The sequence below is a fragment of the Sturnira hondurensis genome, unplaced genomic scaffold (genome assembly GCF_014824575.4).
Source record: "Sturnira hondurensis isolate 20B ecotype Veracruz unplaced genomic scaffold, ASM1482457v3 Scaffold0005309, whole genome shotgun sequence".
Taxonomy (NCBI): Eukaryota; Metazoa; Chordata; class Mammalia; order Chiroptera; family Phyllostomidae; genus Sturnira; species Sturnira hondurensis.
Window position 1 is genome coordinate 921150 of NW_028077940.1, and position 22827 is coordinate 943976.

General features: G+C 50.1%; 2 protein-coding genes and 2 pseudogenes across 5 annotated transcripts; 3 read left to right on the forward strand and 1 right to left on the reverse strand.

The window, feature by feature from the left end:
- The first annotated feature begins 3299 nt into the window (after window positions 1–3299).
- On the forward strand, window positions 3300–6075 carry LOC118987642 (60S ribosomal protein L36-like; annotated as a pseudogene).
- Window positions 6076–6912: 837 nt separating this feature from the next.
- NRM (nurim) lies at window positions 6913–9803 on the forward strand. Of its 3 annotated transcripts, XM_037046846.1 has the most exons (4): window positions 6918–7109; window positions 7633–7829; window positions 8380–8556; window positions 8906–9803. In XM_037046846.1, the coding sequence occupies exons 1-4, from the start codon at window positions 6977–6979 to the stop codon at window positions 9185–9187; spliced, it is 789 nt and encodes a 262-aa protein (XP_036902741.1). In that variant the 5' UTR covers window positions 6918–6976; the 3' UTR covers window positions 9188–9803. The 3 variants fall into 3 exon arrangements, with proteins under 3 accessions (XP_036902744.1, XP_036902742.1, XP_036902741.1); XM_037046847.1 differs by lacking the exon at window positions 8380–8556 and having other exon boundaries at window positions 6917–7109; XM_037046849.1 differs by lacking the exons at window positions 7633–7829; window positions 8380–8556 and having other exon boundaries at window positions 6913–7109; window positions 8906–9140.
- Window positions 9804–10511: 708 nt separating this feature from the next.
- Window positions 10512–18758, forward strand: PPP1R18 (protein phosphatase 1 regulatory subunit 18). Of its 2 annotated transcripts, none has more exons than XM_037046853.1 (4): window positions 10512–10953; window positions 11724–13348; window positions 17080–17296; window positions 17922–18758. In XM_037046853.1, the coding sequence occupies exons 1-4, from the start codon at window positions 10848–10850 to the stop codon at window positions 17939–17941; spliced, it is 1968 nt and encodes a 655-aa protein (XP_036902748.1). In that variant the 5' UTR covers window positions 10512–10847; the 3' UTR covers window positions 17942–18758. The 2 variants fall into 2 exon arrangements, with proteins under 2 accessions (XP_036902748.1, XP_036902749.1); XM_037046854.1 differs by having other exon boundaries at window positions 10512–10704.
- A 1650-nt stretch (window positions 18759–20408) lies between these two features.
- Window positions 20409–21753, reverse strand: LOC118987621 (40S ribosomal protein S2-like; annotated as a pseudogene).
- Window positions 21754–22827: the final 1074 nt, after the last annotated feature.

The window sequence follows — 22827 nt, forward strand, 5'->3', positions numbered from 1 at the left end:
GACTTGGAATACTTCTTTCCAGCCCCTTCTTGCCTGTAAGGTCTCTTTTGAGAAATCAGCTGACAGTCTGATCAGTACTCCTTTGTAGGTGACTGTCCCCTTATCTCTTGCTGCTTCTAGGATTCTCTCCTTCATTTTAATCTTGGCTAATGTAATGATGATGTGCCTTGGTGTATTCCTTCTTGGGTCCAACTTCTTTGGGACTCTCTGAGCTTCCTGGACTTCCTGGAAGTCTATTTCCTTTGCCAGACTGGGGAAGTTCTCCTTTATTATTTGTTCAAATATGTTTTCCACTCGTGGCTGTTTCTTTCCCCCTTCTGGTACCCCTATAATCCGGATGTTGGAACGTTTAAAGATGTCCTGGAGGTTCCTAAGCCTGTCCTCATTTTTTTGAATTCTCATTTCTTCATTCCATTCTGGTTGGATGTTTTGTTCTTCCTTCTGGTCCATTCCATTGATTTGAGTCCCAGTTTCTTTTCCATCACTATTGGTTTCCTGGACATCTCCCTTCATTTCAGTTAGTTTAGCCTTCATATGTTCCTTTAATTTGTGACTATAATCAACTAGTTCTGTGAGCATCCTGATCACCAGTATTTTCAACTGTGCATCTGAGAGGTTCGCTATTTCTTTTTCACTTAGGTTTATCAGCTCTGGGGCTTTGAGTTCTTCTTGAACCATCTTTTGGGCTGTTCGTGCCTGTTACGTAGCAGGATCGGAGCCCTAGGTGTTCACCAGAGCAGGGCAACTCAGTCGCTGGGGTGTGATGCTGTATGTGGGGGCGGGGTCAAAGAGGAGCAATGGTGTCCCATCTGCCACCTCCTGCCGCGGCCCCCACAGGTGCGGCAGCTGCCACAGTCACTGGGCCCACGCGTTTCATCCCACTGCAGGCCAGTGTGCCACCGCCGTCAGCTCTCGCCCCCTAGGGCCTGCGTGGTCCGTCTCACTGTGCGCGAATTTGCGACTGTGGTCAGTCTGCCCCACACCCTGGGTCCAGGCCACTTGCGCGCCTAGGTCTGGGGATCTTTCCTGCTCAACCCTGCTCCGCTGCTGGCTCTGCTCCTCTTACCATCCCCATGGAACGATTAGTTGTAGTCAGACTTCTGCATAATTCAATTTTCTGTTTTTTGCCTGTGTCTTTGTTCTCCAAACCTTTGTTGTATTCAAACTTGGTTGTGGGAGAAGGCACAGTGTTTCCACCTATGCCTCCATCTTGGTGGAAGTCCTGAGACAAATTTCACTTTGCCCTGTACATTTCTGTTTTTAAATTTGTTGTTGTCCTTCTTTTGATTTCATGAGGAGGCAAAATGTATCTTTCTACTCCTCTATCTTGGCCAGAAGTCCATCAAGGTCTGTTGATTGGTTTTAGAGAGAAAGAGGGAGAAACACTGACGTGGGAAACATCAATCGATTGCCTCCCATATGCAGCCCAACTGGGGATCAATCCCACAGTCTAGGTATGTGCCCTAACTGGGGATTGAACCCCCAACCTTTTTGTGTATGGGATGATTCTCACCCAATGGAGCCACACTGGCAAGGGATACTTTTCTAAGATTTTATTTATTTTTTTAGAGAGATGGGGAAGGGGGGAGAAAGATAAGGAGAAAAACATTGATTGGTAAGCCTCTCGCATGCCCCCAACCAGGGACCTGGCCCACAACCCAGGCATGTGCCCTGACAAGTAATCAAATGGGCATCCTTTCAGTCCACAGGCTGGCGCTCAACCCACTGAGCCACACCAGCCAGAGCAACAAGGGCTATTTTTTGACCATGGAGCACATTTTGTCACAGGTAAGATCTATGTCACAGAATTAGGCAGCTTTTGCCATGAACATCCTCAGTAATAAGCTTCAATTTTCCAAATGCATTTCATCATTCAGCAGATCAGTGAGGTTCACTTCACAAACACAACTCATGAGATCATCACCTGTAATTTTGGTTCCTTGAGTTCTTATGACTAGTGTTTTTCCACATTTCTTATACTGAACATAGCTGGTGCTTTGACATCATCCCAATCTTCCTCAGAAAAACAGATCAATCACTTTCTTCTTGGCTCCCTTTTTGCTGCCTTTCATGAGGCGAATGTTCGTGCCCATTGCTATGGTGCTGCTCAGAGAGCCAAAAGGCTGTGAGTAGGTTCTTAACACATGATTTTTAAATCTGATGGAGACTTCTGGTCAACATGGTGACATAGGTAAACATGACTTGCTTCCTCGAGAACCACATCAAAATTACACCTAAAGTTCTGACCATCACTCAGAACCATAAGAAATTGAGTTGATTGGAAGTCTGAGAATCACAGAATTAGAGAAACTATATCCACCTAATCTGGTAGGAGGAGCAGAAATGCAGAACGGGCTGGTGTGGTGGATAAAAATTTGGGAGGGATATCTCAGGAACGAGGAGTCCTAGCCCCACACCAGGCTCACCAACTAGGGGGTTCCAGTGCTAGGAAGATAAGTCCCCATAATTTCTGGCTGCATAAACCAGCTGGAATTGAGTCAGTGGAAGAAACTTACAGTCCCAAGCAATTTCTCTTAAAGAACCCACATACAGACTAACTCAGACTCACTCCCTCTGAGCTGCAGCACCAGGGTAGCAGCTTGAAAGGCACCAGTGGCAAACGAGGAGAAACTGAAGTGTCTAACATCAAGGTGAGAGCTGAGGGACAGCTTCTTCCCAGACAGAAAGGTAGGCAGAGGCCATTGGCTCTTTTCTGAACCCTCCCCTCACAAAGCCACAGAGCTGGCAGGGAGGTACCATACCTGAGACTCCATCACCTGCCTAACACTATTTGCCCTGCCCTGGAGATCCCCTGAGACTCTCTCCCAACTTACTGGCTCACCCAAGCTGTTAGCTTTTCCATATGAATGGCTAGTCTTGGATCAGGCTTCAAACTTCCTAAATCCTCTCAAACAAGCAACAGGCAGCCTCAGTGAGCCTCTAGCCCTGTATCCTTGGCTAAGTCGCCCCAGGCTGGGCACTAGCAGTAGCCAGTTTAGATTCACAGCTTGGCTTGACCTAGAAAATCTCCAAGCATAGCACAAGTAGTAGCATTCTCAGATTGCTTTACAGCTCAGGCAAAGTGGCCCCAGGGAAAACACAGGTGGGGTCTGAGCTTGGTGTGCACTATCCTGGGGAAACCCCAGAGCCTGTTCACCCAGTGGGCAGCTACAGACAACATCAGAACACCACCACCCTGGCCCTGCACAGCTGATCCTCTATGGGTGGTGGAGGTTGATGATCAGTGGTCACAGCCAGTCCTTGCAGCTGACTGGCCTGGGTAAATCTCTCCCATTGACATGCCAACAGCAATCAAGTTCAAGTCTCAATTCCAAGAGGAGGATGTGGTCAGTACACACGAAGAGTACACCTCGAGTACCCAGCTTGGGTGACAGGGAGGCTGTGCCACTGGACCCTATAGGTCACCTGCTACAATAGGCCACACTGCCAAGACAGGGAGTCAGAGCAGCTCTACCTAATACATAGAAACAAACACAGGGAGGCTGCCAAAATGAGGAGACAGAGAAACAAGGCCCAAATGAAAGAACAGATCAAAACTTCAGAAAACAAACCAAACAAAAGGGAGTTAAGCAGCCCTGGCTGGTATAGCTCAGTGGATTTAGCATGGGCCTGCAAACCAAAGGGTTGCAGGTTTGATTTCCAGTCAGGGCACATGTCTGGGTGTCAGGCCAGGTCCCCAGTAGGGGGCATGTGAGAGACAACCACAGGTTGATGTTTCTCTTCCTCTTTTTCTCCCTCCCTTCCTCACTCTCTAAAAATTAGTAAATACAATTTTTTAAGGGAGATAACCATTCTATTAGATGCAGACTTCAAAATATTGGTTATAAGAATGTTCAAGGAACTGAATGAGGACCTCAGCAGCATAAAAAAGATCCAGTCAGAAATGAAGGATACATTAATTAAAATAAAGAACAATTTACAGGGAGACAATGGTAGAGTGGATGAAGCTGAAACTAAAATCAATGATTTAGAATATAAGGACGCAAAAAAGAACAAATCAGAACAACAACAACAAAAAAGAATCCAAAAAAATGAGGATAGTATAAGCAGCCTCTGGGCCAACTTCAAGTGTCCAAACATTCACATCATCAGGCTGCCAGAAGAAGAGAACGAGCAAGAAATTGGAAAAATAATGAAAGAAAACTTCCCTAATTTGGTGAAGGAAATACACATGCAAGCCCAGGAAGCGGAGTCCCAAACAAAATGGGTGCAAAGAGTTCCACTCAAAGACACATCATAATTAAAATACCAAAGGTTAAAGATAAAGGGAGAATCTTAAAAGTAACAAGAGAAAAGCAGGTAGTTACCTGCAGAGAAGTTCCCATAAGAATGTCAGCTAATTTCTCAAAAAAGCTTTGCAGGCTAGAAGGAATTGCCAAAAAATATTCAAAGTCATGAAAATGCAAGAAACCTACAGCCAAGATTGCTCTATACAAGAAAGATATCATTTAGAATCTAAAGGCAGAGAAAGAGCTTCCCAGGCAAGTAAAAGCTAAAAGAGTTCATCATGATCAAACCATTATTATGAAATGTTAAAGGGATTTATTTGAGAAAAGTGAGATCAAAACTATGAACAAATGGCAAGAAATATATATCTATTCACAATTTAATGTAAAAAAACCAAACTAAGTACACAAGAACAGAGACAGAATCATGGACATGGAGAATATTTTGATGGTTGCCAGATATGAGGGGATGCGGGGGAATGGGTGAGGTGAGGGGGTTAAGAAATACAAGTAATTACAGAATAGCCGTGGGGTTGGAAAGTACATAGGAAATGGAGTAGCCAAATAATTTATTTTTTTAAATGCTTTTATTGTTTTTTTAAAGATTTTATTTATTTATCTTTAGAGGGGAAAGAAAGGAGAGAAGGAGAGAAATATCAATGTATGGTTGCTTCTCATGAATCCCCTGCTGGGAACTGGCCTGCAACCCAGGCATGTGCCCTGACTGGGAATCGAACTGCGAATGTGTGGTTTGCAGGCCCATGCTCAATCCACTGAGCTACACCAGCCAGGGCCAAAAAATTTATACTCATGACCCATGGACATGAACAATGGTGAAGGGATTGCCTGAGGGAGTGGGGGTTGCTGAGTGGAAGAGGATAAAGGGGAAAAAATTGGGACAACTCCAATAGCATAATCATAAAAATACAATTTTAAAAAGTTTGATCAAGAAAATATTTTTTTATAAATTCTTTTTTTTAAAGATTTTATTTATTTATTTATGTTTAGAGGGGAAGGAGAGAGGGAGAGAAACATCAATGTATGGTTGCCTTTTGTGCGTCCCCTGCTGGGAGTTGGCCTGCAGAGAACTGCACTACAACCCAGGCATGTGCCCTGACTGGGAATCGAACTGCGATCCTCTGGTTTGCAGGCCCGCACTCAATCCACTGAGCTACACCAGCCAGGGCCTGATTGAGAAAATCTTTTTAGATTTTCTAAAATTTTCTAAAATCTTTCTAAAATCTAAAAAGAAGATTCATATCTTCTTTTTAGATATGAATGTTGGTCTAGTTTGAATGTATTACAAACAGGTTTGTAAGGGAAAATATGTTAACACAAAAGACCTTAATGATTTCTGGCTAATAAGTGGAGTCCAGCTAATGAGGTTGTAGAGAAGTCATATAGTTAATTAGAAGCTTGGATAAAATTTTCCTACTGAACCCTTCCGCCTCGGCCCCATTGAGGAACAGCAGTCCTGGCTCTCTGCTACCCCATTGCTGTGGGCCTCAACAAGGGCCACAAAGTAACAACATGAGCAAGCCGAGGCACAGCCGATGCCGTGGGCGCCTCACCAAGCACACCACGTTCCTGCGGGACCTGATCTGAGAGGTGTGTGGCTTTGCCCCCTATGAGCGGCGCGCCATGGAGTTGCTCAAGGTCTCTAAGGACAAGAGGGCCCTGAAGTTCATCAAGAAAAGGGTAGGGACACACCTCCCTGCCAAGAGGAAGAGAGAGGAGCTAAGCAAAGTCCTTGCAGCCATGAGGAAGGCAGCAGCCAAGAAGGACTGAACCCCATGCCCTCTGAGTAATAAAACCTGTTCAGAAAAAAGAAATTCCTACTGCAGCATTTGCAACTGTAATCACCAAAGCTTTCTACCACAAGTATGTTCACATTTTTATTCTCTGGTTACAAATTAACAGCTTTTGGCTAAATCTTGCCCTGGCAGGGTTAGTAGTTGGTTAGAGCATCATCCCGACACCCCAAGGCTTGAGGTTCAATCCCTGGTCAGGGCGCATAAAAGAATAAACCAATGAATGCACAAATAAGTGGAACAAATTCATGTCTCTTTCCCTCTCTCCTTTCCTTTCTCAAGTCAATTAAATTAAATTTAAAAAACAACAAATCTTGTAGTGTTACAGAGTTCTCTGCCCTTCTTAGCAAGTAGAGAAGCAATTCAACTTTTTAATAAGTTACAGATGAATGATTAAGTTATTTTGTGGTAAAATAGTCACTAACTTTTCAATCTAACGAGATGTTAGTAGGTGCCTCACAGCTTTGGTTTCTCAGCCGTTTTCTTATCCTTCATTATTGTATTAATCGAGGCTTTAGGACCTCTAACTCTGGGTATGTTTTCCAGCCAGGACTGCATAAAGGAGCTTTCTATCGGTGTTTGGGCCAGAACCCTCTAAGACAAGCTGTATTTTAGAAGGGGGGGTAGGGGGCGGGCGGGGAATAGCCACGGTAGGATTCAACCCACATGAGTGGTTGCAGTACTGCCCTTTCACCTCTGATTTGGGATTCTAACCTTCTCTCTGCAAAATGGAGAGGAAGACTCTGGAGAGGGACTTGGAATTGGGCCCTGCCACCGCTGGCCGAGCGGCTTGCGGGCACTGGTGTGCAGAAGCCCCGCCCTCCTGGGCTGGATCCCTTCGGGAGGTGTGGCGGGGGGCTGGGCCTCCGGCCGCGGGAATCCTGAGCCCGCCTCTTCCTCACCCATCTGTTTATCGCCATGGCCCCTGCACTTCTTGTGGTCCCTGCTGCCCTCGCCTCTTTCATCCTGGCCTTTGGCACGGGAGTGGAGTTTGTGCGCTTTACCTCCCTTCGGCCTCTTCTTAGAGGGATGACGGAGTCTGGAGGTCCAGGTGAGATGGAGGGATCATCAGAGATGAGCTCTGGGGTAGGAAGGTGGAGCCAGAGGAGAGGGAGCAAGGCAGGGCTTGTTAGACAGGAAAAGTCCCGGAGAGGGATCTACAACCCAGCAGGGTTCTGAGAAGCTGCAGGAAAAACTAAGGAAGTCAGGGGTTAGACCGTTGGAGAGATGGGATGGTTAGGATTGAGATCAAGGGAAAGGGCGATAAACAGAGCATATTAAGGAAAGTGCTTTGTAGACAGATCTATGGAGAGGAGATTGATTAAAAAGGGGGAGTGAAATGAGAGGGGCAAGGGTAGCCTCTCCTGCTATGCCTTTGTCACTACCCAACAGGAATCGGCTTCCGTAGCTCTAAAGGAGGCCTAGGAAAGTGGGAGGAAATGGAATGAATGGGGAAGCGAACTGGGCAGACTACAGAGAAAGTTAAGGTTCTTGAAAGCATTATGGGACATGGCCTGGAACTCCAAAAGATGAAGGTAGAGGGTCCTGTTCTTTTCGCTCTCTAACTCCCCTAGATGCCTACCAGGAATGGCTGGCTGCCTTTCAGGACCGCAGCATTCTTGCTCCTCTGGCCTGGGATCTGGGGCTCCTGCTACTATTTGTGGCGCAGCACAGCCTCATGGCAACTGAGACAGTGAAAGTGTGGATGTCCCAGTATTTTGGGGTTCTTCAGAGGTCACTGTACGTGGCATGCACTGCTCTGGCTTTGCAGGTATGAAGCCCTGGAAGCTAAGTCCCTAAGAGAAACAGTCTGGGAAGGATGCCCTAGATAGCAGGAGCAAGGACCTTAGACTTCTGATAAAAGTGTGAGTTTAGGAGACCTCAGGGTATTCATGACTCTAATCTCAGCTTCCATTCCCTCACAGCACACACCCCAGTGCACTGCTTCTCATTCTCCAAGCATGCACACCATGTGCATTCTCACCTGCACTTTGTTCATGTACCGCTTGAGAGTCTCCTTAACTCTTCGAAAGCCCTATCCTTTCTTCAAAACCAAGAGAAGGCGTCCTAGTTAGTATTCATCTGTCTTCTCAGTGGCGGATTGGCAAGGGCTACTGTGCGCCTCTCTGGTCACCCTCATCCATTCTGTAAGTCCTCTTGGTAGACAGATCATCCTTACATCCTTCGGACCCCACCCAACATCCTTCACATGCTAAATATTGGTTGGTGATGCTCATGGTAAAGGTGGGGAGAGCTGCAAGCCAGTCTCGGGTGGGGACAGCCTCTGGGTCTAGGTCTCCCAGCCCCTCATCCTTCCCCAGATGGTGATGCGATACTGGGAACCTGTTCCCAGAGGCCCTGTGTTGTGGGCAGCTCAAGCAGAGCCATGGGCCACCTGGGTGCCCCTCCTGTGCTTTGTGCTTCACGTCATTTCCTGGCTCCTCATCTTCAGCATCCTTCTCGTCTTTGACTACGCAGAGCTCATGGGCCTCAAACAGGTGAGGCTCCCAGATCCCTACCTTTGATCCTTTCAAGAACACCTCTTGGCTTTCCCAGGATTTTTCCCCCTCCCTGACCCAGGCTCTTCTACCTTGCTCTTGCTTTCAGCTCCCTTACCTACCTTTCTTGTATGAGTCTTACCTCAGCCCTTCTTCAAAGGCCAAAAACCATGGGCCTCCTGAGCCTGTGGAAGGTTCATGGCCTGAAGATGAGGGTCAGGGGCCCAAGACTTAGAAGGGTGGTTCCTGGGCCTGAGTTATAGCAGGAGGGTGCCTGGAAGGGGAAGAAAAGGTGGCTAAGTTATGAAAGGGGCTTGACTCCATTTCTAAGCTGTTCTCCCACTCCTAGGTGTACTACCATGTGCTGGGGCTAGGGGAGCCTCTGGCCCTGAAGTCTCCCCGGGCTCTGAGACTCTTCTCCCACCTGCGTCACCCAGTGTGTGTGGAGCTGCTGACAGTGCTGTGGGTGGTACCCACCTTGGGCACTGATAGGCTCCTCCTTGCTCTCCTCCTTACCCTGTACCTGGGCCTGGCTCATGGACTTGACCAGCAAGACCTATGCTACCTCCGGGCCCAGCTACAAAGAAAACTCCACCTGCTCTCCCGGCCTCAGGAGGGTGAGGCCTATTGAGAAGCTAACCTTGGTTTCAACCCCTGTACTTCCTGTTTCCCTCAGAATTCAAATCCCTTGATATCCAGGTCTTGGCTGCTTCAGACCAGAGGCCCAAATCCATGGACTGAAGAAACTATCTCATCCACTCCACTCCCTGGGTCCATCTCCATAACCTAAATTTTATTTTGTGGTAAAATAGTCACTAAGTTTCAAGACTTCAAGGTCCAATTCTCACCAGCCAGCAAGAAGGGGTGGGGGACTTACAGGTCTTCTCAGTTTAGGGCTTGACACCCCCTTCCCAACATCTTCAAAAGGAGAAGGGTCCAGTCTGACCACTCCCCTGGCAGAGTTACTCATCTCTGCAACCCAAAGATCCCCTTCTCCAGGTATAGGTTTGGCTTCTAGGCGCTCTGCTAGGGTCTGCAAATTTGACGCTAGTGGCTGCCCCTTCAGGTTCCATACCTCCTCCATTCCCACTGGCTGGCCTCTTCACCTCTTTAGGCCCCGCCCCAGGGTTCCGTCCTTGAACTTAGTTGAAAGGGTTCTCCAGCTCTTAATTAGAGTGATTAAGGTCTCTCTGCCCTCCCTAGTAACACGCACAGCGGGAAAATAAATGTCAGCCTGGTTTTTCTACTTATGGTGCGCAGCTTTATCAGTGTATCTTAAACTGGAGGGCGGAGTTTGGGAATGACAGCGAGCCAAGCCTGGGCGCGCCAAACTCGAGCCTGAACAGCCACCGCGCCCTCTGGCGACCGTTGGGCGGCGCCCCCGCCCTTCCCGGAGCAGCCCAGTTCTCCTTCCTCCACGTCCCGCTATGTCCCCGAAGACCGTGGAACTCAAGGGAGACAGGAGCTCCGAAGGCAGCGAGTTTCCACAGCTGTTGGCTTCCGAGTGCCTCTCCTGCCGTCCCCGTCCCAATGGGTCCCCCACTGCCTGGCGGTGGCCCGGGACCCCACAGCAACCAAAGGCCGGCCCCCGAGGCCAAAACGCGGGGAGGAGCAGCAGAGGATGGGAAGGGCGGGTCCAGCTCAGAGCTGCGGCTGCTTCCTCCCCAGGTCCCTTAAGGGGCCTGAGTCACCGGCCGCCGCCCTGGGTCTGCGGGATGGGGGTGGCGGGCGTCCGGACACCTGGGTTTTCCAAGGCTACTGGGCAGGAGAGAGGTGAGGGGCCCTGGGGGCTCAGAGCGGAGGGCCAGGGGCAACGGCCGGAAAAGCGGAGCTGGGAGCGAAGCCCCCAGCGTGGTAGGCGGGAGCGAGGCCCCGCCCCCTCGGGCTCCGCCCCGCGCCCCGCGCCCCCTCTCTCCCCATTGTCCTCAGACAAAGCGGCCGCCGCCCCCTACCCCCCTCCCGCCCCAAGGTCTCTGTCTCCGTCCCTCCTTTAGGGCTCCCACTTTCACTCCTCCTCTCCCTCCTCCCCCCGTCCTGTCTCCGGATCTCCCTGGATCCCTCTTGTCCGCTTCCTCTCGCTTCCTCTACCCTCCTCTATCCCGACGCCAGGCTCCTCCGCACCCCCTCCCCCGGGAGCTCCCGCAGCGTGTGAGTTGACTGAGGGGCTTCAGACTTGGGGAGGGCTTTCCCCTTGCTCCGTCCTCACTCCTGCCCCTGGCCGGGACCTTGGGGGGACGCCTCTTTGTGCTGAGGTTGTCTGTGCGGCCGGCACGGGGTGGGGATGGGGGACAATGTCAGGGTTTCTTGAGAGCCAAGACCCCGGCACGGGACGCGAAGGCTCCGGAGAGAAGAGGCGCGGAGCCGGTTCTCCGCGCTGCTGGGTCCCGGGCACAGCAGGTGGGGGAGGCAGACCGTGGTGACGCGCCAGGGTCTGGGTGGACGTCAGGGTTCTGGGAACGCGCTGGCAGCCCGGCGCCCGGGTTCTGAAAGTCCCCGGGGGAGGGTATTTCCCTGGCCCGCCCTGGGGCGGAAGGGGGGCAGAAGGCGGGGCCCACGCACAGCTGGAAGGGGAGCCTGGACCACCGGAGCCAGAGCAGAGACGCGCCCAGCTGCATCCGCGGAGCTTCCTTTACCCTCTGACCCCCGTTTCCCCTGCTCCCCTAGATCTTTCCACTCTCTGTCCCTCCTCACTACCCCGTCATCTGTTCAAATCCCGTCGTCCCCCTCTCCTGGAGGGATTGATTCCCTGACCACCGTCCCCACTCTCACTGCTCCCGGGGTAGCAGTGACGCCACCTCGCCCGAATCTTGGCCCCCTCACCTGCCGCCTTACTTTCCTTCCCTTCATACCAACTTTGTTTTTGCCCTTCTCTCTTCTCACGTCCTTGGGACCGTCTCTGACTTTCATTAACCCTGAGCTGCCACATCTGAATCTCTACTCTTTACTTCTTCCCCTTCCCCGCATCAACTTGACCCATAGCCTTTTCTTTACTTCCTTGGTTTTCCCCTTTCTCTGTCCTGCCTCATTTCCCTCTTCCCCTTTACCCTCTCCCCCTCAGCTCCTCTGCCCTTCTCTGTCCCACCTCTCCCCTCCACTTTCTGTCCTCTCATCCCCAGCCTCACTCCTGGGCCTCTCAGTAGCATCTCCTGTCTGTTCTCTGCCCCCAGTACTCCCCACCCTCAAGGCGACCATGGCCACCATCCCAGACTGGAAGCTACAGCTGCTGGCCCGGCGCCGGCAGGAGGAAGCAGCCGTTAGGGGCCGGGAGAAGGCAGAGAGGGAACGTCTGTCCCAGATGCCAGCTTGGAAGCGGGGCCTCCTGGAGCGGCGCCGGGCTAAGATTGGTCTGTCTCCTGGGGAACCTAGCTCTGAATTTGGGACTACAGAGGCTGGACCTCCAGACCCAGACGAGTCTGCGGTCCTCCTGGAGGCCATTGGCCCAGTGCACCAGAACCGATTCATTCGGCAGGAGCGCCAGCAGCAGCAGCAGCAGCAGCAGCAGCAACACCGGAGTGATGAGCTACTTGCAGAAAGGAAGCCTGGGCCTTTGGAGTCCAGGGACTGGAGACTGAGCCCTGGGGAGGTGAGGGATCCAAGCCCCAAAGGAAGAGAGTCTAAGGAAGAGCAGCTCAGTCTTAAGGAAGCCAGAGAGAGGAGGCTGGGGGTAGGGGGAGCCAGAGAGTCAAGTCCCAGGCCTTCAGGAGCTCTGGACTGGAGGCAGAGCCCCGGAGAGGCTGGAGACAGGATCTCCAGGCTGTCAGAGGTGCAGAAATGGAGGCTGAGTCCCAGAGAAACACCGGACTGGAGTCTGAGACTGGCAGAACCTCAGGAACAAAGCCCTAGGAGAAAAGAGATGGTGGAAAGTAGACTGAGCCCAGCAGAGTCTGATGGTCTGCAGTTGGGCCTGACAGAGGCCCATAAATGGAGGCCTGACTCCATAGAGTCTCAGGAACAAAGTTTGATACAACTGGAGGCATCAGAATGGAGGCTGAGCTCAGGAGAAAGAAAAGAGAGCTCAGAGGAATGCGGGAGAAGAGGAGACAGGTCAGCTCCAAGGATGGCTCCAGAAGAGATTACAGGGCTATCTGAGACCCTGACACGAAGGGCTCCAGACAGCAGCTCTGGAGGAGTACGAGGAGCAGAGCAGAGACCGCGCCCTGTGGAAGATGGCGAGGGGGACTTGAGGCTGACGGAAGGGTGGAGATGGACCCTGTACTCTGGGAAGGTCCGAGAATGGACACCCAGGGACACAGAGACTCAAACTCAGAAGCCAACCCCTCCAGAGTCTGCTGAGAAGCATCTGGGACCTCTTGATGCAGAGGCTGAAGAGGAGGAGGCAGGAGCTCAAGGCAGGTCTTTGAGCACCCTGCAGAACCGCTGTTCTGTGCCCTGCCCCCTCCCACCAGAGGACGCTGGGACTGGAGGCTCTAGACAGCAGGAAGAGGAAGCTGGGGAACTCCGGCCCCCACCCGCAGCCCCTCTGTCTCCCTCACCCCCAACCCCACCTGCCCCCCAGTTCCCTGGGGATCCCCTCATGAGCCGGCTGTTCTATGGGGTGAAGGCAGGGCCAGGGGTGGGGCCCCCCCGCCGCAGTGGACACACCTTCACAGTCAACCCAAGAAGGTCTGCCCCCCCTGCAGTCCCTGCCACTCTAGGCACCACTGATGCTGCGGTCCCTGGTGCTGGGAAGAAGCGGTACCCAACTGCTGAGGAAATCTCGGTTCTTGGGGGCTACCTTCGCCTCAGCCGCAGCTGTCTTGTCAAGGGGTCCCCTGAAAGGCACCACAAACAGGTATGGAGCAGCTAGCTAAGCCAGACTTCTTAGAAGCCCACTTGTCTGTTCCCTCTGGGCTTTGAACTCATCTTTTTATACTCCTGTATTCTGGTCTTCCTCTATTGTTAATTCCTGCTGCCACCCCTTCTCTGAAACACCCTTCCTTCTTGTAACCCTCCTTTTTCATTCATTTTCAAGCCCCAAGGATCCTGCCCACAACCTAGTGCTGTCCCTGGGTGTGTCACTCTCAGGGTGTGCCCAGGCTACTTTACCCTCCACTCCATCAAGCTCTGATGTCCTCTACCCCATTTCTTTTCTTCTTTTCCTCTGAGTCTTCGACCCAACTCAGCCCATTTGGTGGCAGTCAGGCCAACAACTTTAAATCTATAATAGCAAGGTCACCAGGGTGAAAGTCCTTTCAGCCTTCCAGGGAGAGAATGTGGGGACAGGAAGGCTGGGGAGAAATGGAGGGGAGACATGAGTAGAGGAAAATCTCACAGTCCAAGGAAGAGGGGGACAGAGTTGAGTGGGGACATCCTAGGATGAGGGGGTGGGGAATGGAACAGGACTGACCAAAGAGCCAGTCTGCCCTACAGGAAAGTTCCGCACAGAGGCCATTTAAAATGAGTGACCTTGGGGTTGCACACCACCAGCTGGGCCACTGCTTCAGACAGTACTCCTCCCGGGACAAGAAAAGCCTTCTCCACTTCCAATATATGCCCTCCCTGTCTTTCTCCCTGGCCTTCCCCTCCCTCCTCAGGACTGGCTCAGCACTCCATTTTCCCCTCTCTTCCTGCAAGACGGGCCTCTCCCTCGTCTTGGTGTAGAAAACAAGAGATGTGAATTTGGAGGCACTAGTGAGAACAGAATCCAATGAGAGTTGAGGACTGGGGTGAGGGCTGAGGCCAGCAGAGGGTCAGAGGTTAAACTGGAATCAGGTTGTACAGAAAAGTAGGAGAAGCTAGGCTGACAGCTCCCCGGCCTGGTCCCACCCCTACCTCTTCCCTAGTCCCTTCCCTCATACCAGTCTATTTCCAGCTTGGAAAGGAAGGAGAGCCCCCTGCACCTCACACATGTGCCCAGAAGCAGGGAAGCCCTTCCTAGTCTCCAGTCCTCATCCCACATGTGACGCCCTCAGATTTGGTTTCTGAGTCCTCAGTTTCAGCGGAAAAACACCTAGATTAAGCATGGGGTCATCTGATACCCCCATTCATCATCACAAGAAGCTTAAGCTCCTATCCCCCAGCAGTGTCCCAAGCCCTTTGACAAAGCAAGGAGGGTAGATCAGGAACCGCCAGGATAAAGTGTTCAGAAAAGTCACTTCCTCCTGAGTTAGTTGGCTTGTGTTTTTCATGTGGAAAGAACGGAAGGAGGCATAAAAGTTGGGACCCAAAGCCCAGGGGCTATCAGGTGTGGGACAGAACCTGTGATGGTGAGCATACCTAGGTTAGGGAGCTGGGGAGCCGGAAGCAGATCACCCAAACAGGAAGCCTGGGGCGGGGGCCGGAAGGCTGGTGGGGCTGAGTGGGGAACACTGGGCTCAGGCCTTCCAGAACTGCTCAGGATGTGGTGAGAAGAAGGAAGCAGAGCTCAGGGTGGGGGTGGGAAAGAAGCAACAGAGTTCTTTAGACCCATGCGCCTCCCCTCTCTGCCCTCTTCCAGCACCAGCTCATGAGGGGCTGGTGTGCCCTGTCCCAGCTCTGCCCAAACCCCTGGCTCAGGAATAGGAAGACCCCAGCCCTCACCCCTGCCTTCCCTAAATAACTCATTTGCAGGCTAATTCCATCAGTCTTATTCAGAGAAATCCCAGGCCTGGCACTGAAGGCCAGAGAATGGATGGGCTGTGGCTGCTGCCCTTCCCCGGAGGCCTCTCAGCTGAGACACCAGCCCCTCCCCTCTCCAGCCCCCTTGTGACCTTATATAGCTGATGAGAGGAGCCAGTGAGTCACCCATTCTGTACCCTCCCCCCACCCCTCCCAGGCTCTTCATTCCTGGGAAACCCAGTCAGAAGTTGCTGGGGTGGGGGTAGCAGGGTCAGTGTAGAAAGTGTCGGGGAAGAGTCAAACATAGACTGAAAGCAAACAAAATGAGTTCCTTCAGAGTGGCTAATAAACTACAGAGCTTGTTATCCTGAAAGGGAATATGAAAAGACAATAGAAATAGGTTCTCAGAAGTTTGGGCACATCAGTAACAGAACCAAAAGTGGCCCCTTTTGAGAATTTGGGATGTAAGGGGTCTGCTTGCTGTCACCTGATTCTATTAGCCATTTTACACAGACTCGGGTCGACTGTATTTGGCTTGCCCCCCCCCAACATTTCTCCCTCAGCTTTAGTCCTTGGTAGGGACCTCATCTGGGGTCTGGATGAGCCCTTCCTTACCCAGTAAAGCTGTTTCCATGCTCTTATTGACAGCAGCTACAAGGATAATGAGTTCTCTGATAGGTTAGAAGGTGCTTATGGGGGTGGTGGGAAACAGACAAGGGATAAGAGGAAGTTAGAGGGCCAGGGTGTGAGGGAATGAATGTGATAACTTTATAATTGGGTAACTGTAAGAGAGGGATCTATGGAGATGTCTGGGGAAACAGCGTTCCAGGCAGAGGGGAAACAGCCAGTGCAAAGGCCCTGAGGTGGGAGTTCCTCCAGTAGGCCTGTGTAGCTGGAGTGGATGGAGGGTGCCCAAGAGGTGAGAGCATTTGGTCAGACCAAATCCATCCTGAAGGATTTGGTCAGGCCCTGGCTTTTGCTCCCAGTGAGATGGGGAGCTGGCTCCTTTGGAGTCTACGAGTGACAGTCCATCAGTTCCAGCCTTCTGTGTAGATGCATTTTTTTAGCAACCACCTGTCCAGCCACCCTCCAGGGTTCTCAGTCTCATATCTCAGTCCATTCTGAGATGAGGTGGCAGGGAACCAGCCCCAAGTTTCTCAAAACAGATGCCAGAGAAGGCCTCAGTAGATCATCTGGACTTTTCCAAGTAATTCACATGGAATTCTGTTTGTCTCCATTGTGGCTTTGGCTCCAGAGTTAATCCCACCCTACCTCTTTCCCACTGAGCTTCTTAGGAAGGCAAAGAACTGCAGTGAGAACAGCTGGGCTTGGGTCCTTGTGTTTAGGAAGGAGTTTCTATAGTTTCCAGATCTCCTGTCTGGTGTTTTGCCTTCGTCTCTGATGTCCCTTCTGGTGTACGCTCTATGCCAACTCTATGTTTTCATGGACTTTCCTCTCTCCTTTCACCTCTCCCAGCTGCACCTTTCAAGGGCTTATCTTTCTTCCTCTGTATTGTGGGAAGTGTCTCTGTTTCCTCTGGGCCCTACTGTAGGTCTACCCTGTTTTTGCCTGGGATTCCCTCCCCAGCTATCTCAAATTTCGCCTCCTCTGGGTAGCCTTCCTGATTGCCCCAGGGCTCTCAAAGACTCATTTGTGATCTCAAGACTTGTTTTTGTTTCAATGTTTTTAGTTTATACTCACCCTTCTGCCTGACACACTCTAAAGTTGGTCCTGTATTACTCGCCTCTGCCACTCAGGCCACTGCCAAAGCTCAGGCCAAAGTCTCATCTCATGAAACGATGTGATTGAAGAGGGAATACCTGGGATTGCAGGGCCAGCATCAAAAAGAAAACTGGGCCCCGCAGTGGACAGGAGGGCCAAGTCAGCGGGGTGGTCATATCCAGCCCTGCGCCCCAGCTTGCACCTGCGAGGCTGAGGGGCTGTCTGACCTGCCTCCACGCCGCTTTCCCTCCCTTCCATCCGTAGCTCAAGATATCCTTCAGCGAGACAGCCCTAGAGACCACGTACCAATACCCTTCCGAGAACTCGGTGCTGGAGGAGCTGGGCCCGGATCCCGAGGCCCCCGGCGCTCCCAGCGCCCCAGCGGCCCAGCCTGACAAAGAGGAGGAAGAGGAGGAGGAGGAGGAAGAGGAGCTGCAGCCGGAGCTTCAAGGCGGGCTGCGCCACAAGGCGCTGATAGTGGGTGAGCAGAGGCGCCTCCTAGTGTTCAGAGCTGGCACTGCGGTCCCGAAGGAAAGGGGAGGACAATGTGGCACTTGAAGGGCTTGCCAGGTCCTTTGGTTCAACCTGCTTCTTTAACAAATGAGGAAACCGAGGTTCTGGGAAGCGGAGTGTAGATAGAGTCTCCAGATTTTAAAACTAGGGCTCTTTCTGAGCGCTCTAGTGCGGTTTAAAAATACAGGGTTTGGGTCAATCAGGCCTGAGTTTAAATTCTATCTTTTATGGTTATGACCTCAGGGAAATAACCTAACTGTTGGCCTGTTTATTATTTATGAAATGAGGTTAATAATAAGTACCTCCTGGAGTTGTTGAGAGGATTAAGTAATTTTTATGAAGCACCTAAAACCATGGCTGGACATTAAATTACTTAACCTTAACTGGAGGTGAGAGTTAAACAAGATATAAGATACCTGGCACAGAATATGAGCCAAATCAATATGGCTGCTGTTACTGGTAGTAACAAGCACTCAAGATGTGGAAGGTACTCTATTAGGTGACTTCTGTATGCCAACTGGCCTTCACTAAGGGGAGTGGATGGGGGAGGCAGAGGCTATTACTGTATGTCATTATTGCCTCCTCTCTCACAGATGAGTCCTGCCGAAGGTGACCCTCTTCCAACACCGGGACATACCTTCCTTCTTAGAACTAAAGATCCTGAATTCCAGAAGATTCAGAGCAGATAACCCTGAAAATGAGCCGGAAAGGGAAGGGCAACCACCATCTTCCAACTTGCTTTTCTCATCCTGTTTCTGAAGACAGAGCCCAAATTCCACCCTCACCTAAAATCCAGTGTGAATGCATCAGGCATGCTTGTACACCCTAGGTGATCCAAGTCCCAAGGGGAGAGGACAGAGCTCACTGTGGGGTAGGGGTGGAGAACCTTGCTCTTCCCTCAGCCCCTGTTGGGCTCTCAGGATTTAAGCACTCATTTCCCTGGGAGGCTGGCCATCAGTCCTTTCTTGAACATGTGTTTCTCCTGTTCCTTAGGTCACTGTCCCTTTGTTTACAGCTCCTGCCTCCTCTCCTGATCACAGCCTGGTTTACAAACATCCCCAACTCCCACCAAACACCCAAAAGTCCCAGGTTTATTAGTCACACCTATGTTCCATGTCCTTGTGAATTCCTCTTGCCTCCCAGCACCCCCCACCCAAGTCATCTCATTGGGAATGACCTGTAGGTGTGGCTTCCTCCATCTTTGCTCATCTTTGCCTCAGTTTTTCCCAAGAGAAAAGTCAAGGATTCTTAACTTCGTAACCGTATCTGGTTATTTAAGTGGTTCACAAATGAATTAAATTGCAAAGGTGTAGAGTGACTAATGAAGTACTTCAACTCTCCTCCCCTATTTCTCCTTCCTTATCAATTGCCTGTTTTAGGAAAAAAGATAAAAATAACTTTTCATAATAAAGTGGAGCTTTTTCCAACTTTCCTGCTGCTTCTCCTTTAGAAAAAAAAAGTATATTTGGGGGAATGCTCTGGACTTCTCCTTCCAAGCCTCTGCCATCTCCTATTGGCCAGGAAAGGAATTGGCCATGCTGTGGGAAGGGAGACCAATGGGGATGAACCAAGAACTCAGCACTGATGTGTAGAAACAGTTTTGAGAGAGCCCTGCACTTGTTTCTCAAAGGGCTGGTTTGAGGAAGGACATTTGAAGTATCTACTAGACATAGGTAGTGCCATGAGAATAGACTTTGTTGGTTGGGTTTAACCCTATGCCTGGCACCTAGTAGATTAAAGAGTTATTTCTAGAATAAATGATTCAACAAATAAATCAGTAAATGGAAAGAGCTGAGAAATTGGAAGCAGAGAATACTCTGATCTGATAGATTCCAGCGTTTGGAGGCCTACTGCAATGTAAGCAGCCAGGTAGTGTGTGACACTAGTTATTCCAGGGTCATTAACTCCAAGACTCAGGACCACTCAGTAATCTGAAAAATACAGTTGTATGTACAGATGTGCAATGACTTGGAAAAGGGTCTCCTCTGACAGACAACAGGTTTTCTGAAAGGTTTAAGATCCATTGCTTTGTTACCCAAGTGTAGTCGATACTGAGAGATTTCCCCATTTCAAAGGATTTCTACCTTCTACAAATGTGAAAGATCTGTATGTTACATACCAGGTCAATTTTTTTATTTCTCCAGGCTAGTAAAGTCATGGTTGAGTAGTTATGGCCCTATCACTAGAGGATGCTTCCCTCGGCCTAATCAGAGTAGGCTCTCCTTTACTAAAAACAAAATATTTTAGCCATATTGATCTAAACATATGCCAGAAGTCTTTAACTTACTAGCATGGGAACAAGCTTGATGTCTAAAGAATGAGCCAGTTCACAGACAGAGGGTGTGGGTATGTAGGGTAGCAAAATTCTTATGTTAGCTAATTAGGTAAGATCCTTATTTGTTTCTACCCAAGAAAGTAGAGTCAGGAAGCCTAGAGGTGCCACGGTCCATTTCAGAAACAGAAAAAAAAGGCCCTGGCTGGTATAGCTCAGTGGATTGAGCGCGGGCTTGCGAACCAGACCATCGCGGTTCGATTCCCAGTCAGGGCACATGCCTGGGTTGCAGGCCAGTTCCTTGCAGGCTAACTACCAGCAGGGGATGCACAAAAGGCAACCATACATTGATGCTTCTCTCCCTCTCTCCTTCCCCTCTAAAAATAAATAAATAAATAAAATCTTTTAAAAAAATAAGATCAAGTTTATATGATCTCCAAAAAAAAAAAAAAAAGAAAAAAAAATGTATCCAAGACATCAACGATACGGAATTACCAGTGGCTGTTAATTGAAATAACAGTTTTTCATTTCTCAACAGTAGTGTCTGACAAGTCCAATTAATCATAAAAGTATGAAGCAGGGTCAGACAGCAGAGAGCTAATGAACAAGTTCTGCTTAGTTTTATTTTTATGTATTGATTTGAGAGTGCAAGGGAAACATTGATCCATTGTTTCATTTATCTATGAATTAATTGGTTGACCCTCGTATGTGCCCTGATTAGAGATTGAACCCACAACCTTGGCATGCCAGGGTGTTCTGCTTTTTTTTTTTAAACAGGCTTAATTCACTTTATTTGCCTTGTGTAGAGCTATGTAGCAGCCACAGCTGGGGCCTGGGTTCTCTGCACAGACACCCTGGGGCAGGTCTTTACAAATGGTCAGCAAGTTCCTAACCTGTAAACTTAGCGAACACGGTTCTTTCCAGAGGTTGGGGGGAGCGTGCTGTAGGTCTTAGAGACGGCATGGAAGGTGGCCTTGGCGAAGTTGCCCGGGGTGGCATGGCACTCGTTGATGCCAGCCATCAGCAGCAGCTTTTTGGGCACAGGGCCTGAGATGATGCTGGTGCCCCTGGATGCAGGCACACAGCATGGAGCCACAGCACCTAGTATCCTTACAAGGGACGGTGTGGGACTTGCTGACCTTGTTCTCCCAGCAGCCTCGCCACACAGGGACAATAGAAAGCTTGGCCAGGATGATGGCCCACAGATGGCAGTGATTACTTCTTTTTGATAGGGGACTCAAAAGTTGGAAAATTTTAGTTTAAGGTAAAGAGTTAATAAGCCTAGTAGGTAATGCATATGTTAAAGCTATTGCTTCAGGAACTTCGGGTATGGCTCATGCTCCCAAGAAAGACAGCCAACCTCCTGGGGCCCAGCTAAAGATCACTGCCTAGGGCACAGCTGGAGACATCAGAGCTATTGTGTTCCAGGGAGGGACATATGACCGCCCAACTCCCCCAGGAAAAGCTAACCACCCTGAGTGAGAAATCTGCAATTTTTTCCATCTAATTTTCCCTGAATTTCAAACCCCCTCACTGCATTCTGTCCACTGTTATTAAAAGGCTAGCTTGAAAGGAAATGTAAGCTTGTTAGGGTACAAACCCACTGTCTTCTCAGAATGTCAGCCATCTGAATAAAGTGCCCATAAAGATTCAATCCCTGTCTCTGCTTATTGGGTGTGGTATGTGACAGACAGCACTAACGCAGACTTTTCCATTTGACTTTGAGCACCTGACATCCAGACCAACATGTCCATTGTAGTCCCCAAGGGCGGTGACAAATGCCTTGAACTGGGTCCTCTGGCCTGCACATGTCTGCTTTTGCGCCCACATAATTTTCAAAAGTTCATCCTTGAGAGATGCCCCCAAGAAAAAATGATCTCAGATTCCTTGATGGGCAGGGAAAAGAGGTAGGTCTCCTCTTGGGACTTCATTTTCACGTCTTTGACCAGGTGGCTTGGCCCAGCTTGGTGAAGGGGATGTGCTCATTGTCCTCATTCATGCCTCTGTTAGCTCCACCCCCTCGACCCCGACCCTGGCCACTACCTCTGCCCAGGATGCCGCTGCCAAATCCTTCATCAGAGCCCGCTAAGGCCATCCATTCCAGAGCCCCTGGAGCCTCCGGGCCCTTCCTCAACACCAGCATCACCTGCCATTTGGTGTTTCCTGGCGGCGGGGTGGGCGGGGAGGGGCTTATTTCTAAACAAGCAGCCACCAGTACATATCTCTAGCTGTTAGCAAAAATACAGAACACAATTCACACATTCTTTAGTTTGGACATCTTTTAAAATTGCTTTCTGAAATAGCATCAAGAAAAGCAAAGCACCTTTGCTCTTTTCCCCAGATCCCATCTTCCTTCCTGCTGGGAGGTCCTCGCTTGCACCTAACCTGTATTTACTACCGCTGCAGGGACAGGTCCTAGCAAAAGACACTTCTAATCAATATGAGTTAATCTTTAGTAAGCATGGATCTGATCTGATTCGCATACACCTTGCATTTTGGTGGGAGGGGGGTCCATGGACCATAAGGAACATTGCCCCTCAAATATCACTGAGGGAGGTTTTTTTTTTTTTTAAAGATTTTATTTATTTATATTTATAGGGGAAGGGAAGGAGAAAGGGAGAGAAACATCAATGCACGGGTTGCCTCTCATGAGTTCCCCGCTGGGAACCGGCCTGCAACCCAGGCATATGCCCTGACTGGGAATCGAACCGCAATACTCCGGTTTGCAGGCCGGTGCTCAATCCACTGAGCTATGCCAACCAGGGATCACTGAGGGAGTTAAAAAGAAAACTTTTAAAGATTGTATTTATTTATTTTTAGAGAGAGGGGCAAGGGGGGAGAGAGACACAGACAGACAGACATGATGAGCAAGAGAAACAGCGATCCTTTGCCTCTCTCAGGCCCCCAAGTAGGAACGTGCCCTGACTGGGAATCAAACCCACAACTTTCGGTCCGCAGCCCTTGCTCAGTCCATTGAGTCACACTAGCCGGTACAGGGATTGTTGTCTGATTGTTTTTGCTCTATCCCCAGTGACTAAAATTGTATCTAGCACACATTAGGCGCTCAGTATTTGTTGAATGAATGGGCGAGTGAAGCGTCCACGGGCTGACCATCAGGGGGCGACAGATACTCTGTAGGGCGGAAATGAAAAAGTTTTTCATTTCGAATTATGATACAGTTCCGCGAACTTTGAACTAGCTCGGCCACCGTAGTACTCCGGCCGGAA